Genomic DNA, 16,891 nt, shown 5'->3' with positions numbered 1-16,891 from the left:
ATTAGACTTTGTTATCAGTTTGTCCTGCGCTGACACCAATATTTTACTTCTAATTTACCACACATTGACTGGATTCCATCGGCAGACTTATCCTGCCTTGAAGCTTCTCTCTCTTCTTCACAATTGGAACTATTTCTTCTCGATAAAGTCCTAGTTACTGACTTAGAAGCTGTGTTAAAAACTCAAAAAATCGAATTCTCGATTTCGTATTTTCTTCTGACGCTATTACTACTCTTGTTCTAGAATCTAGATCAGGAAATACTAATATTATAACATATTGGACATTTTCCTTGACTTAAGTAATCACCTACTGAACACAGTAATTAGTTTGATTGCTTATATAATTTTGACTTCAGAAGAGCTAATTTCCAGTTGTTGTTTGAAGAATTAACCATTTCTGGAATTGCTGATACTTTAGCATTTTCTAATATTGACGAAGCAGTTTCAAATTTGTATAAGATCCTTAATAATTGTTTAGAAAAAATGTACCTTTAAACAAATCAAGAAATAGAAACTTTGGAAATACAAACGAAAGAATTGCGTTTACTGCGTAACAAAAGAAATAAGGAATTTAAAACGTATCTCAAAACTCTGTCTCCAATCAACTTCTCTTTTTATGTTGAATTTTCAATTTTTTTTATACCCTTATCAAAGAGAATCCTAAAAAAATTTAGAATTTTGTAAACTCAAAGAAAAAATCAGATGCCTTTCCAGTTAGCTTCACTTACAAAAACCTTTCATTAGATAAAACTGTTGATATATGTAACGCTTTCGCAACAAATTTCCGTTAGTCATTTATTAATAGCCCTCAAGAAGTTGATGGAATAGGCGTATAATATATAATATAATACGCCTTTTCGCAAACTAGCTATAGTCACATACATGTACTACAGTGTACAGTCCTTGATATTTTATCTGCGTTGAATGATGCGTGTTCAGCCGGTCCCGATGGTATTCTCCCGATAGTATTAAAAAAGTGTAGTAATGCTTTACTTGAACCCCTTACGTCCTTATTCTAACTTTTTCTAAAAAGAGTCAAATTTCCTAGTTTATGGAAGAATTCATTTCCAACACCAATTTTCAAGAAAGGTAACAAGGTGGATGTAACAAACTGCAGGCCCATTGCAAAGCTTTCTTGCACTCCTAAACTGTTTGAACAAGTTGTTTGTGAAAGTGTAGCATTTTTTAGTAAGAATCTCATTTGCGAACTTCAACATGGTTTTGTGAAAAAAAGATCAACCGTTACAAATCTCCTCACATTCTCAAACATTATGTTCAAACGCTTTAGAACAAGGTTATGAAGTGGACTGTGTATAAACTGACTTTTTTAAAGCTTTTGACCAACTTAGATACGGAAATATTTTATTGAAACTTAAAGCTCTTCGTTTTCCACCATTTTTCTTAGCTTGGATTAAATCATATCTTCAAAAAAGATCCTATGAGGTAAAATTTAGAAATTGTTATTCTGAACCTTTTGTTGCTCAATCTGTCATGGCTTTCCCCAGGGAAACCATCTTGGGCCTTTTCTGTTCATCCTGTCTATTAACGATGTATCTTCATGTCTACGCTTAAGTGAACTTCTCATTTTTGCTGACGACATGAAGATTTTTAAAATAATAAAGTCCACCCATGATTGTATTGTTTTACAAGCTGACATTGATAGTTTCACATTTTGGTGTGGGAAAATAGCCTTTGACTCAACCCTTTTAAATGCCAGACGATAACTTTTACTAAAAACTAATCAATCGCGTATTTGACTATTGTATATCACAACACAAACTGTGTCGCGTCTCCACATTCAAAGATTTAGATTTGCATTTCTGTTCCAACTTAGAATTTATCCATGACAATACATTTATTGTTAATAAAGCAAATTCTATGCTTGGTTTTATAAAACGCTGGGCAAAGGAGTTCAATTACCCCTACTATACTCTTTAATAATATAATTGCCATGTTCGTCCTCATTTTGAATATGCTTCGCAGGTATGTACTCCCTATTACGAAATTCATAGAAAACGTATTGAATTAATTCAACATAATTTCATTCGCTTTGCCCTAAAGGGTCTTCCTTGGGATGATCCTTATGATCTGCCTCTCTATGAACATCGTATTCTGCTTCTTCAAATGCAATCTCTTCATCAAAGGCGTGTTAATAATGACTTAGTATCTTTTTATCAACTCATTAATGATGAAATTGATGCACCTTATTTGCTATCTTGTGTATCTTCGAATTACAGAGGCGGAACTCATCACCTGCGTACATTTGATTTTATACATATTGACTTCCATAGAACTAACTATGGGAAGAATGAAGCTTTAAGTCGAATGAGCATTTTTAATAACTTAAACTGTTAATTGATAGATTTAAATTTAAATAAGGTGGGATTAAAATCATTGTTTTGTTCTCATTTTATTTTTTGTTCTGTAATAGTTAAATGTTAATTATGTTTTGTATTTTGTGCGTGTGTTAGGTTATAATTGTATTATTTTTTACTAACAACTTACACACGCATATATTATGAGCCACTGATCGTAGTTTGACGCTTGCTATAAGCTTACTTCTTTCTAAAAAAGCCTGAAGTGTGAAAAGAAATTCGGTTGTTTTTTTTAAGTGTAAAAAGAAATTCGGTTGGTTTTTTGTAATTAGGTGCTTTTTACTTCAGTATTGAGAAGCTCAAGTTTTCATTTACGCCCAGAGACAAATTATGTTAGTAATCGGCATCCTATCAACATTTTGTTTAACTTTATTTTATTCTCTTCTTTTTTTTTAGATTCTTTTGACTTTCAATAAAAATATTTAAAATTTAAGCATTCTGTTTGAGTTTATAAAGTGTTTAAAATAAATTTTAAATTTTATTAAATTTTGGAAGTCATTAGAGTATTTCGGAGGCTACTTGTGTCAAGAACTTTTCAATTTAAGAGTCGTTGAGGTATGTACAGTTGCACTTTATTTAGTTACTTTAAAAGTTACAGCTGCCCGAAAAACTGGCAGCTGTATTTTATTGGAAAACCTACATATATGTAGTATGGACATACATACATATGAAACCTAAAAAACAAATATTGTAGATATTGTATATTAGTTTTAGAGTTATTTTTATACAGTAAACATTTGGTATTTTTAAAACTGCACTGTAGTTTGTTTCTCTCTTATTTTATCGCAAAATATGTCTTTATTGCATCCGATTCAGTAAAAAGTGTATAAATAGAACATTAATTAAGCCCTAAGATAGACCACATACAACTTCAAAGACGCTATGATGCCATTTGATAAAAAGTATGAAACACTTCAATTAACATCATAGATGGAAGATTTTCTTTCTCTCATGGAATTACTGTAAAGTACAGCGTATATAGCCCAGACATTTGTCTAAGTATCTAATTTTTACATTAATGCCAAAAGACAAGACAAGTTCTTACATTGCACTTCAAATATTTATAAAGCCAGCTTGATATGAATGGATACATAAACACGCCATCAGATGCCATTGCCCATTAAATTAACACTTTACCCTATCATTTGTAGGAATCTAAAATTGGATAGAATCATTTTTCCCTCTAAAACTTATATAGATACATTAATAGAATGAAAGAAAACTGTTTGATATTGCCTCATTCTTAAGTCTATGCAGTTGGTATCAATTCTTCACAATCATGTAATTCCCTGATGGCCTCGATAAAAAAAATCATTTTTTAATAAAATATCATTTAAATCGATTTAGGTCCAAATTTCAAACATTTTAAAAATTCATATTGCTCAATTTAAGATACAAAAAAAGCTAAACGAAGAAAAAACGGAGAATAAATAAAAATTGTCCATAGAACTAAAATTCATTCAAAATCCCAGGCGTATCACATGCAAGGGTCAAAAAGACTTAGATTAGCATTTCTTTTCACATATTGTCTTCTTTTATGTTTGTTTGGGTACGAAATTCTGATAGAAATTTAAAATACCTATCTTTAAAGTTTTTAGCACCATTTCTTATTCTCAGGAAATACTTACTATTTTTTTTTTCTTATTATTCACTACTTCTTATCACTCTATGACAGAAGTATCTAAAAATAAAATTCATACAATTCTTTTTTAAAAAATGACAAAAAATAAATAAATAAAATTCATACCACTTTGCTCGTGTTTTTATTTTATTATTTTAATCTTTGGTTTCATTAGCTGTGTTTCGAACAAAAATAAATTTGAGAGAAAAGCATAAAATATATGTACAAAAAAATGCCTTGAATTAATACTATCTATGAACTAAAAGCCTTTCACACAAAAAATTATTCATATTTAACTTAATTATACTATACAGAGACAGACATCATGCAAAACTAATTTAAAAAACATATCCTTAGAAATATATAAAAATATAATATATTGCACCATTTTCGGCCACATTATTCAATATGCCAGATGTTGTTTTTTCTTTCCTCATCCTCTTCCATTTATTCATTGCTCATATCTGTTCATATTTACAATTTATTATTATTAATTATGGCAATAAACAAATTAAAAAAAAAAAAACAATTAATTACAAAATGATATTTTCTTCTTTCTGGCATTGATAAATAATTAGATTTTCTTTTCCAAAAATACTAAGACTAGACAATCTCGTCCATATTGCATTCGAGGAGAATTAATAAAAAGTATTTCAATTCAAAATTAATTACTCCTCTCACAAAATGATTTGTTTAATATTTCATTTATACATAGATAGATTATATTTATTGCTTTTTTCTAAAACTAATTTTAAGAATAACTTTATATATAACTTTAATAATATGGTAGAAAGTTTAACTTTAAAGTAAATAACATTTGTTTTTTTTTACAATACTGAATCGATTTTTTTTTTGAAAAAAGTCTATTTATAAATGGTAATTAAAATTATTTTATTCATGAATGTTTGCTGATAAATTTGTGGTGTCTACTATTTTTATTTTCTTAAATTTGTTTTAAAACATAAAAATAATCTTAAAAATTCTAAGCAGTGCATTTTTATTTAGTTTGGAAACTAATCACTAATCACTAGTTACTAAATTTGTATCACAATATTTTTTTTATATATATTTTTAAAAGATAGTTAATTTTATTTTTCTTCTCTTTTCACAATATTTTAAGTTTTTATTTAATTTTATAATCAAATTTTTGTTTTGAATGAGTTTTTTGTTAAGGAATTTCGGTTATGTTTTATTTTGAGATTAAACAAAAGTAATTAATCAATCTTCCACTTCATTTCTTTTCATTCGTCAAAGCAAATAAACCCGACAATTTTTTGTTCTAAATTTTTTTCACAATTAAAATTTTAAAAACCCTTCTATAGAAAAACGTCTTATTGAGAAAGATTAATACTCTTTGATAAAAATGCTAAGTTTTAAAAGAGACTGTACTTTTCTTAAACAATAACAGTTAGGCAACAAATTTCTGAAATTATACAATTTTCTTTACCATAGTTGATCAAGTTAAGATCCTTGTAAATCCTACATCCATAATTCCGAACATAGGTGAGGAAATATCAGATTAAAAAAGCCACATGTATAAAACAACCTATCTCAAAACCGAGAAACTGGGGAGTTTAAATTGTAAATATTGTAAGTAAATGTCGATAATTAGGTGAAGTTGTTTTAAGAAGATAAAACTGTATTGCCTACGCTATTTGGATTATTCACTGTCATTGCAGATATTGCAAGTAAATGTCGATAACTAGCTTTAGGGGAATAAAACAAAATTACCGACACGAGTTGTACTATTTACTGTCGTTGTCAATGTGGCGTTGGGTAATCTGGGGTAAGAAAAGGTTAATAGTCTCAAAAGCCCTACAAATAATTTCAAAGGGTTTAAGGTATCATAGATTAAAAGAAATTCTTCTTAAAAATATCAAAAAAAAACTAAATAACAAAAGAAGAAATTACTTATGTTTTAACTTATTGCTATTAATAATATCTTCTATGCCACAATTGCATAAGTTCCTGTCAATTCGAAAGGACTTGTCTTTGTTGAATGTGTAAAATTATTCTTTGGTGAGAAATCCACAGGAGTTTCTTGATAGAAATTCATTTGCATCACTGTTGTTGGTGTTGTCACTGTTACCCCGCCGGATGCTGATGTAACGCCATCATAATTCGCACTACCTATACCGACATTATTATTTAGGGTTGTTGGCGGAGGACGTATAACACTGATTCTCTTAAAACGATCGTAATCTTCTTGTGTCATGGAATTTGTCAAAGTTGTATAAGATTTTTCGGATTTTTCCTCTTCAATTCTTATTTCTAGTGGTGGAAAAGTGATGCAATTATTTCCCGGCGAAGAAGAGGCAGCAGCAGCTGCAGCAGCTTCTTTTTGAAGAATCTTAGAGGCCAACGTTGATTTGGTTGAGTCAAATTTAGTTGACTTGCTTGGTTTATCTTTTTCTGGCTTTTGGGGATGGTTCTTCATGCAGGAGGACTCTTCGTGTTTGTAGAGATAGGATTTAAGTGCGAAGGATTTGCCACAACGGGCACAAGAATGTGGTTTGGTATTCGAATGGGTCTGAATGTGAGCTCTCAAATTGGACTTGTCAGCGAAGGCCTTGGTGCAAACAGTACATTTAAAAGGTTTTTCACCTAAAATGGAAGAAAATCATCAAATGAGCATAAGAATCAAAAACAGTGAATTATTATGGGACTTACCAGTGTGAGTCCGTATGTGACCTTGCAACAGCCAAGGTCGGGAAAAACACTTTCCACAGTATTGACACTCGCAGCCTTGATTATGCGTTCGAACGTGCATTGAAAACGCAGGCATGGATACGTAGACCTTCTCACAGTGTGGACATCGTCGGGCTTTTTTGTCCAAAATCGATCTAAAAACAGAAGAGAAGAAACCATTGTAAAACGGACTTCTTGGTGAAATTCTTTTATAAAAAATGACTCACCTATGTGTCTGACGGTGCCTGGCCAAATTGGAAGACGTTGAATACTTCTTTCCACACTCCGGACACACATGATCATCATCGCCACTCATCGAATTCTCCGAAATCTTACTGGAATGTCCCAATCCGGAATAGTGTTCATCTCCACTGCTGTGAAGACTACTGCAGGACAATTCATCAAAGCGGGACTGTTCAGAAATTGTCGATCTTCGGGATTTCTTCCGATCGAAGATCTTATGACTGTAATAGTTCGAATCATCATCTGATGATGAGAAGAAATTGCTTCCTTGCTGTTGTTGTTGTTGCTGCTGGTGATGTGATTGTTGGAGCTGGTTAGGGTTAAATTGAGGTTTGTGCATTTCTTCAAATGTTCCATCTGCATCCAAACTGCAGCTTACAATTTCATCTTTACAGCGTCCCTTGTTTATGTAATCTTTAATCTCTGTAATGTTGGTTGTACTTAAGCGTCCTGCTGCAAGCGTTATTTCTGCTAATTGGGTTAAGTTGTAGAGTTCTTCGGGAATTGTACCCGAAGGGGTGGTTGTGTGTTCTTTAGTCATGTCAACAATTTTAATTCCGTGATTATGTATCTAAAACAAAACAATAACAAAATATAAGAATAAAATCACATTGATTAGCTTCGATTGAAATTGAATTACACACAGAAAATAAATGGTACGATTGAAAAGTTCCTCCTCAATGACCCCGAACTAAATAAACCAGCGAACGCATATACAAGTTGCAAACAGGCGAATAATTACGAAATCTAATTAACTTCAAATCTAATGTTAATCAACTAAATAAACTATACACAACAAAATAATTCAAGCTCAAGAAGTAGTGTTTAAAAATGTCTCTTTTAAGTTAAGCAGGCTTAACATAATTACAAAAAAAGAAAAATAAACCTTGACAAGTTAAATTATATTTTAAGACTAAATTTGTATTTAAAAGTTCAACTGGAAACTTATTGGACGTTTAGGAATGTAAAAATTCACTTTAATGATGACAAATAGAATTTGATGCGTTCCAATTGCAAAATTATTTATGTTAATAAAATTCTAGAAATGTATTTTTATTTTTTTATGTTTTTGAAAAAATTAGAATGCTTGATGTTGTTTTTATTATAATAATTTTTCTGTTTCAACAATGAGAACGAACGCATAAAAGGTACCTGTTGCTTTTATTTATTTATGGGGTGTGGTTTTTGTTTTAAATGTATTAAATTGAATGAAATTAATTTAAATCAACGTAGGTTCATTTTGTTTTATAAAATAGGTTTAGGTTAAAGTTTAAGCACGCTTTATAATAAATTAGAAAAATAGAAGTATGTCAGAGGTATTAAAAAATTTGTCTGACGTTAAATGGCGCCCAATATAAGTCAATACCGTTGTGCTTGTCTATTTTTTCGTGTAACATGATTTGTATTTTTGTCCGTTATTTATAGTGAAAATAAGGTACTGAACTGTGGATAGGCAGTGTTACCAGATGACAGAAAAATATGTTTTCATATTTTTTGCGGACTATGAAATTTTGAAATGCATTTTCAAAGGTGTTTTAAGGGAATATAAGAGAATCTTTTGCATAATTGTAACTTTGGATTAAAACAGAACATAAAAGACATGAAATAAGATAAACTTGTAGTATTATAATTTAAATGTAATTTCTGACAAATATTGTCTAAGCTTGAGATCCATCGACGACTTTTTCCAACATATGTGGCCTTATGTTGGCAATACTACGGTGTATATTGTCTTCCAAGTGGATAATCGTTTGGGGCTTATCGGCGCAGATATTCAAGCAGGTTTAAATCACACGATCTATGATTCAATTAACGGGTCCGTGACGTGAAACCTTGCGGTTACAACACGTTTGCTTGAATACATCAATAATGGCACGAGGCGAGCTGTGGTACATGCTGCGCCGTGACCTTCCTGACCAGGATTCAGCTTTTCATATTTGTTTTTAGATACTCATCCTTGTCCTTCGGATGTGGACTTCAACTGCAGCGTATGATCAGCTCATTAAATTCTTATCTCGATAGTATTGTACAATGGGGAATCAAAAACCGTGTAGAATTTAATCCTTCGAAAACTCAATGCTGTCTCCTGTTGTAAAAGAGTAACCCAGCCCCGATGCCGCTATCCATGAGCGACACTTGCATCTAGGAAACTAATAAACTTTCAGTACTCGGTATATATATCACAGATCACCTCTTATGGAATGATCACATATTAGATATTGCCAACAATGCTGCTATATGCTTAGGATTTCTCCGACGACGGTGAAAGAAATTGTTCACCTCTTCTGATCTGGCTGCAATTTACAAAGCCTTCATTCGTCCAAAACTTGAATATCACTCGTATATTTGGGCAGGTGCCCCTAAAACAAATTTAAGTATTTTGGACAGGATCCAAAAAAAGAGCTTTAAAATTGATAGGCGATAGAACTATAACCGAATCAATTACGTCACTTGAACACCGCCGCAATGTTTCATGCCTTTCGTTGTTCTACCGATATTTTTATAAACAGTGTTCTGTGGAATTAGCCAGTTACATTTCCCCCCTCAAACAATTCAGCCTTAAAGCTTGTACTTCTAGGAATCACATCAGGTTAACCTTGAGTTCAATTTCGACGAACCGTCAAGTATAGATATTCTTTTTTTTAACCGCACTTCGAGAATTGGGAATGCTTTACCCAGCTCTGTTTTTCCCTATCATTTTGATATTTAAAACTTTAAGACTAATGTGCTCTCTTCCTATTTTCCTAAAGCTCGCACTGTGTTTAAACATGTTAAGGGTATTAAAAACCCCTTGAGAGCCCGTTTATTATAAAAAAAAAAACAAAAGTGAATTAAACAAAATTCGGGTCATAAGTATTTTGAACAAAACCATGGTTTTCAAAATAAATTCACAAATCACGAATTTGCAAGCGTTCGGACTTCAATCTATTATTGTTAAAATGTCAAATCAGCCTAAAAATAAATCACATTACAGTTTACAAAATGGCCACCAGTCACAATTTGGAGTTTTAAAATCGAAAAAACACTTGTCATGAACTTAACGAAAATTTAAAGTTTGATATAGAAAACAAGCAAGTGTTCTTTTTTTAACGAAAATGTAAAGTAAGTAAATTGAAAGATTCTAATTTGCCAACCTGAAAATAATGAATATTAAATACATGTTCTTATAATGTCAGCCTCAAATCTTAAGATTCAACTTTTTGTTTACACAAATTTAATTTCCCTAGAAAAAAAGAATGAACACAAAACCACTTAAAAATTTTCCTATCATCATTTTTTTTTTTTCAAAGTTAAATTTTACTACATTTTAATGTGGTACATTGAATTAATTATTTACTAAATTCGAAAAAATTATGTCAGCATCTACAAATGCATAAAGTTTTGTTTTTTGTTTTGTGCGAAAAAAATGGCATGCGTAGGTTTTCAAAAAAAAAAACAAAGTTTTAAATAAACCGAAGCAAGTGTCTGCCGGCAAAAACATCTGAATGGTGAAATCATTAAGAAAATATTTTTTTCTTTCCATCCGATTTTTATACACATAATATTATTAGTTCAGTTTTTTTTTTCTTCTCAAAAGTGGTGTTTTCTAATTAAAAATAAAACGTACAATTTTATATAGTTTTGTAGGAAAGAAGGAAAAAAAGAAAATAACACGTCAGCCCACTTGTTGTATTTCAGAAAATGCGGCAAGAATATAACATTTTTTTTTATTTTTGATGTTTTCTATTTTGCACCAACGAAAATATTTGTAGTTCTGACCACCACCACCGCCACTACCGCCAAAGCCGTCAAAAGGCCGATCTTATTAAAACATTGTTTTCTTTTTTGTCTTCTTTATAAAAATTCATGTTTTTGAAAGAAAAAACTAAGAAAATATAACAAGAAAACGTTTATTTTATTCAAACACTTGTGTTTTTTGTAATTTGGGTTTTTCTTAATTAGGTACCCCCAATTTATTACAACCGATCACTATATGCATTGTACAAAGGAAACGCAAAACAACCTGCAGCATTTGTACTGAGTGCGTCATTATCATTCATTTGGATTACGTTGTTTTTATTTTTTTTTTAAATTTGTTTTTGTTTTTGAATTGAGGCCAATCGATTCTCTTTCTGCTTTAGCAAATTAAATAGATTTTGATGTGCAAAACTGAAATTCGTAAAATATAAATAAATACATAGATTCATTTCGTATTTTTGTTTAATTTTTTGTTGTTTGTAGAACTATTGCAAAAATTGTGTATAGAAGAATAAAAATTAGGAAGGATTTGACGTATAATTAGGGTGACCGTATTTCTGAGTTTAAATATAGATATTTTGTCAAAATTTTAAGATAAATTAACAAAAACATGGATAATTTCACCTATAAACAAGAAAAAATCATTTTATACCAGTTACGGAAAAGTTAACAGATTCTATACCAATTCTTTCACTGACAGTTTATGTCAAAGTTTTTCGAAAAATATTCTAGCTTATCAAGCAATTTATGTGTGTTTATAATTTTGGTTTTCTTAACGTATTGTTTTATTTTGAATATCACGCTGTCAGCTGGACAGTTGTCACTTTTGAAGCTGACATTTTTGACATTTGACATATACAAAATACGTCATAATTTAAAATAAAATAACACACGTTTCAAGAACGCATCGAGATTGTTTCAATTTAAAGCAAAAACGGTTCTACGTGCCACATAAGCACCGAAACAATCGCAATTTTACAAGAAGAGTTTCCTGACATTTGATAGCCAAGATTGTGTTATTTAACAACTTTCGACTTTTTTGTTTGGGGCTACTTAAAATTTAATTTGTATGCCAATGCTAGATAATATATTCAAAATCCTAAAGATTGAGTTAGTGAACTAGTGAACATCCTTAAAAGAGCGAACTGGTCATTACAAATTTTATAAAAAGGATATGGGAGTGCAACCATACCCGTGGCGGCCATTTGACTGATATTATTTTTCATTCTTAATCGCATGCTTTCTTCTTTATTTTGACATAAACAAAAATGTATTTTTCTTACAAAATAATCACTATGTTTGCTATCAGAATGAGATTTTATATTGAAAAATGCTATAAAAGAACAAAACGTCAAATATTTTGACGTTTCACGTGATTGGTATAAATCGGTAAAATACTCATTGAAACGAACATTTTAGTCATTTTCTCATACTTTGTATGTTTTAGTATATTCATAATATTAGTTTTGAATTGGTATAATAATATATTCTGTCAAGTTTCCATGTTTTTATTTAAAAAAAAAATCAATTTTTATTAACTGGTCTAATGCTCATAAACTTGCGTCCTACTTATTTTCCTTTTATTAGTTTTCAATTGGCACTCACAGGGAATATATTTTTTGTAATTAAGTCAAGTTCTCATGTTTTTGCATTTGCAAATATGTAATATAAACTTAATTGGTATAAAGTGATCTAATGCTCACAAAGAAATTAAAACAGCGTTTCACTAGTTCATAATACTCAAAATTAATATATGTTTTGTCATATTTTTATTCGCAGAAGTCTTATATAAACTCAATTGGTATAAACTGGTCTAATGCTCACTAGGAACACAAATTTCATTGATTCTCTGACACTTTTTATTGTTTATACGAATTTGCTATCCCTATTTTTATAACTCACTGGTATAAGCTCGTCTAACTCATTAAAAATCTATAAGATGACCTCTAAAGACAATATTTTATACAAAATCCGTTCGTGTGGTCATCTTGAACTTATTTGATAAATCTCAAAGCCATTTATTTATGGTTTTCGAACAACAAAACAACAGGAAACTTGTTTGCAATAACTTATTCCAAATTAAATTCAAAGACCCAATTATTTTTGATTTGCACTTTCATCTATCACGTCTGTAGATTGATTATAAAATCTTTCATAGCCAAAAGACAAAGTGTTTTATAGTGCGGTTCTATAAAGTGTGTGTTTTTGAGTATACGAGTATGTACCTAGTGATGGTAGATTTTTGTAAATAAATCATATTCAGTTTACATAATTTAATTATGTGTGATTTGGTATTTTGGTGTATTGTGTTTTTGTGTTCTCACCTTTGGCATTCACCGCATACGATATTTTAAATATTTAAATATTTTTGTTCTTTAATTTTTTAAAATCCCTCAACCAACTGTTGACAGATTTATAATTTTCCAAACAATATCAAACAAAGTCAGCTAACTATAGTTCGAAAGAAATAAGTTCAATTCAAAAAATGTTGTCTATGGTGGGTGAACGCAAAAAAGGGATGTTCGATTTTGTAAATATTTACAAATTGAATTCCACATCAATGTGATTAAGGATTGTATAAGATATCCTGCCTGATGTTAACATGAAGAAATAATTTGTGTGCTCCTTCTGTTGGATGTTGTGTTTTTATTTCGTTTTTGAGTTCATTGTTTAATAGCGTTTTTTTTTTTTAATTTCTTAGAAAATCTTTTATAAACAATCGATGATCGTGAATTCGATTGATGTTTTTTTTCCTGATAGTTTGTTTGTACGATCTTGTGTTGATCTGGTGATCGTACATTTTCATCTGTACGAAGACTGAGTACGGCCGGCATTATTTTTTAACATAAACACTCCATTTCAAATTCACTTTTTATTTTTACAAACACACATATTTTTTTGTTGTGTGTTCTAAAAAAGAATTATTTTCAATCGATTTGTTGCTTGCATTTTCAAATCAATTGAATTATCCATGAGTCAGTTGAATGAAATTGAATTTTGAAAGAAGAAGTTCAATAAGTTTTCGTATTTCGTTTAGGTTATTCATTGTAGATAAAATGTTTTGAAACATTATTTATAGACTATATTTATTGTTTCTCATTATACTTCGAAAATTTATATTTAAATTCAATAAAATAAACGACCACCTTGTGCAAGTTTTGTTTTTTTCTGTTTTTTGTTTTAAGTAGACAACATATAAAAACTTCAAAAAGTTTCATTGGAATCATGTGTTTTTAATAAAATGAGTCGAAATTTTCTTTTTTTATTTCTACGGCAAAGTTAAAATTAGAATAAATAGTTAATTATTTTTGGCTTATACTAATCGAGAAGATCAATTTTATTAAAGAATATTAGATGGAAATTATTCAATAATTACATATTTTGTTGGTATGTTGTTTACTAAAATTTAATGCAATAAAAATATAGCCAAGGAAACGTTTTTTTATCGAAAAAGTTATCTAAAATATTGTTTCACTAAATTCAAATACAGTACTTAAGTATTTTATGTATCGAAAAAGTTATCCAAAGAACTGTTTTATTCAATTTACAATAATATATTACCAAAAGTTCATGTAGTTATTCAAATTTATAGTAATTTCTATAAAACAAATCAATTTTGAAAATGGTACGAATTTTTCGCCCAAAAAATTAATTTTCAATTGCAATAGCTGACGATTTTTAACTGTTGTCTGAGTACTAGAGGAATGTCAATGTTTTGACGGGCCGTGGACGTCTTTGCGGTACTGATCCTTCGTTTTGTCTTTTTGACAGTTCTGTCAAAAAGTTAGCTTAGTTTTTCCGATATTTTAAAGACTAAGCCCTTTCAAATGCTTTTTAAATTCGGATCTTTAATAAATTAAAACCTAATTTTTACATTTTGTTGGTCCTTATTATCTTCGTATTGCAAAAACAAATACAATGAACCAGACAAAAATGTTTCCATTTGAAATTGAAACACACCAAATCCCAATTGATACATTCTAGTACATAGTAATACATTGCTTTTTAATCGAATAAATCTAACTTAACGAAGAACAACTGTCATTTAATTTGACAACAGATTGGAATGTTCATTATCTTAGCAATTTGTATTCGTATATCGTTGACCAAAAGTTGATAACTTTAGTTATTTCCTCAGTTTAAATTGTTAAATTTACTTAAGATTCGTAGAAAAGGTATTTCTAATCTAAGTAAAATAAATATCTGGTGTGTCCATTTTTATGTTAAAAATCATGCTAAAAATCAAATTTACAAGACTTGGTATGTCTATAATATTTATAGACATTAATATTTTTTTTATTTAAAAAAACACAAAAACATATGATATTTTTTCTTCCTTATATTTGTTTGAATATTTTACATAATTTTTGTTAGAGTTTTGAAAGAATTTTTATAAAATTCGACTCCAAATAAATTATTTTTTAACATAAGCATTTGAACAACGATGAAAAATATTAAATTAAACTGAAGGCTATATATTCTTAATCATCTTTAAAGAAAATCCATTTTATATATAAAGCTCAACACAAAATCAACTACCGAAAAGTATATTATAAACCTTAAACTAGGTTCCAATTTTATTGAGCCCATAAATAGTTTATTCGGCAGCAAAATTGTTTATTAAAAAATAAAAGTTTTTGTTGAGTGCGTTTATTTTTCACATTTTTAATTTGTTTTATTAAAATAATTCAGTGACTCAATGAAAAGTTTATCAACTTTTTACTCATAATTTATGCAGCAGGAAGTAAATTCTTGAAGAATTTTATTTTAGGAAAAACAAATTTTTAGAATAAAATTTCAAGTAAAAAAAATGATTTAAAGAGGAAGTTACTTTTTAAAAATTTAAACTGCTAAACGTCGCTTAAGTTCTTAACAACCTTTAACAATCAATAAATCTTGAATTCAAAACATCACAATCCATTCTAGGAACTTATTAATTAAATTGAATTTTCTTCTTTCTACTTTCGAGAAATTGACGTCAAATAAAATAGCACTTCTTACGTCTACGAAGCCTTTAAAAAAAAACACCATCAGCGCATCATTGTTTAGGTTCTATGTAGCACTTTATGATGATTAATAACCTACAAAATGTTCCCGAACAAGAACAATGACAGTTCTTTGACACATAAACGATCGTGTGATTAACATTGTAAAGTAATTGTATGCCTCTTTTCAAAATATAAACGATTTTCTACATCAATTCTCCCATTGCAAGACCAAATTTAAGATGATTTATAAATCTGACAAGAGGTTTGAAAATGACTCACCAATTAGAAATCCAATAATAAAATTATTGGCTAATGTTTTAAGAAGAAAATATTTTTGATTCTTCACTAATTTATTGAATTTTTGTTTTCATTAATCTCAGATATTTATTGGCGTGAAATCACTTTTGAAAATGTGGTTGATCCATTTTTGAACTTTGTAATTTTGATTTATCCTGTTTTGTGTTTTTAAGCAGTCAGTAGTTTCAATATTTCACAATCTTATATTAATAATATTTTCTTTCTTTAATTTTTTTAAATTTCAAAACCGCACCTATGAGTAATTAGAAAAGATGATCTTAGGTAGATAATACTCAAAAACGCGGTACGTTTTACCACTTGAAGATCTCGCAAAGGACTGATCGCGATCGGTATTTCGAAAATGAATATAAGATTTACAATTAAAACGGTACGCGCTCTGTGCTCCAATACAATATATATCCCACCGCGCAAGTGTTCTTAAAAATAAGTCACTACCACCTCAGAGAAAAACCGATTTCCAACAAAAACATAACAACAACAACTTAAATATCGCTCCTGTCTGAATACCAACCGTACTCAGCATTGGCAGCAGCCGATATTTTTGTTTGTGTAATTTTGAACCCAAAGGAATAATTGTTATTCCCTCACACAGAGCGCAGTAGAAGAGGTGCCTTTTGCCTGATGCCTACCATCAAGAAGCAAGAATCATCAACAACGGGGCAAAATCAGCCCCATGCCGATCATCCCGCAATGAGTGATCTTCGTGGGCTTCCATTTAGTGTAATGTGTTTTCGAAAACACTATGTCATGTCCCTTCTTCAGCATCGAGTTGAGAAAAGGCAACTCTAATTTTAAAACACGTCGTCGTTGTCGTCGAACTCAATTTCGATCGTGCGCAAGATCGCTTCTTTGGTGCTCTTTTGGCGTGTCTTTTTCTCCTGTCGACAACTGAACGCAAGTCTGAAAAGAAGAAAAACTCT

At 30.0% G+C, this 16,891-nt stretch overlaps 1 protein-coding gene across 2 annotated transcripts; it reads right to left on the bottom strand.

The window, feature by feature from the left end:
* Positions 1-4,110: 4,110 nt before the first annotated feature.
* Positions 4,111-16,306, bottom strand: LOC129947914 (zinc finger protein 577). Of its 2 annotated transcripts, none has more exons than XM_056058677.1 (4): positions 15,933-16,306; positions 6,912-7,498; positions 6,667-6,839; positions 4,111-6,600 (listed from the first exon to the last, which is right to left on the bottom strand). In XM_056058677.1, exons 2-4 carry the CDS (start codon positions 7,466-7,468, stop codon positions 5,942-5,944), a joined length of 1,389 nt encoding a protein of 462 aa, XP_055914652.1. In that variant the 5' UTR covers positions 7,469-7,498; positions 15,933-16,306; the 3' UTR covers positions 4,111-5,941. The 2 variants fall into 2 exon arrangements, with proteins under 2 accessions (XP_055914652.1, XP_055914653.1); XM_056058678.1 differs by lacking the exon at positions 15,933-16,306 and adding an exon at positions 7,572-7,760.
* Between the last annotated feature and the right edge of the window lie 585 nt (positions 16,307-16,891).

The sequence above is a fragment of the Eupeodes corollae genome, chromosome 2, assembly GCF_945859685.1.
Source record: "Eupeodes corollae chromosome 2, idEupCoro1.1, whole genome shotgun sequence".
NCBI lineage: Eukaryota > Metazoa > Arthropoda > Insecta > Diptera > Syrphidae > Eupeodes > Eupeodes corollae.
This window is presented reverse-complemented; position numbering and strand designations above follow the sequence as displayed.

What these genes read in the sequence shown, in the direction of transcription:
- LOC129947914 (XM_056058677.1), bottom strand. Translation starts at nt 7,468, where the DNA reads ATGACTAAAGAACACACAACCACCCCTTCGGGTACAATTCCCGAAGAA. An exon ending in AGGCACCGTCAGACACATAG is followed by an intron (nt 6,840 to 6,911) that starts GTGAGTCATTTT and finishes TTCTGTTTTTAG; the next exon opens with ATCGATTTTGGACAAAAAAG. An exon ending in TCACATACGGACTCACACTG is followed by an intron (nt 6,601 to 6,666) that starts GTAAGTCCCATA and finishes CTTCCATTTTAG; the next exon opens with GTGAAAAACCTTTTAAATGT.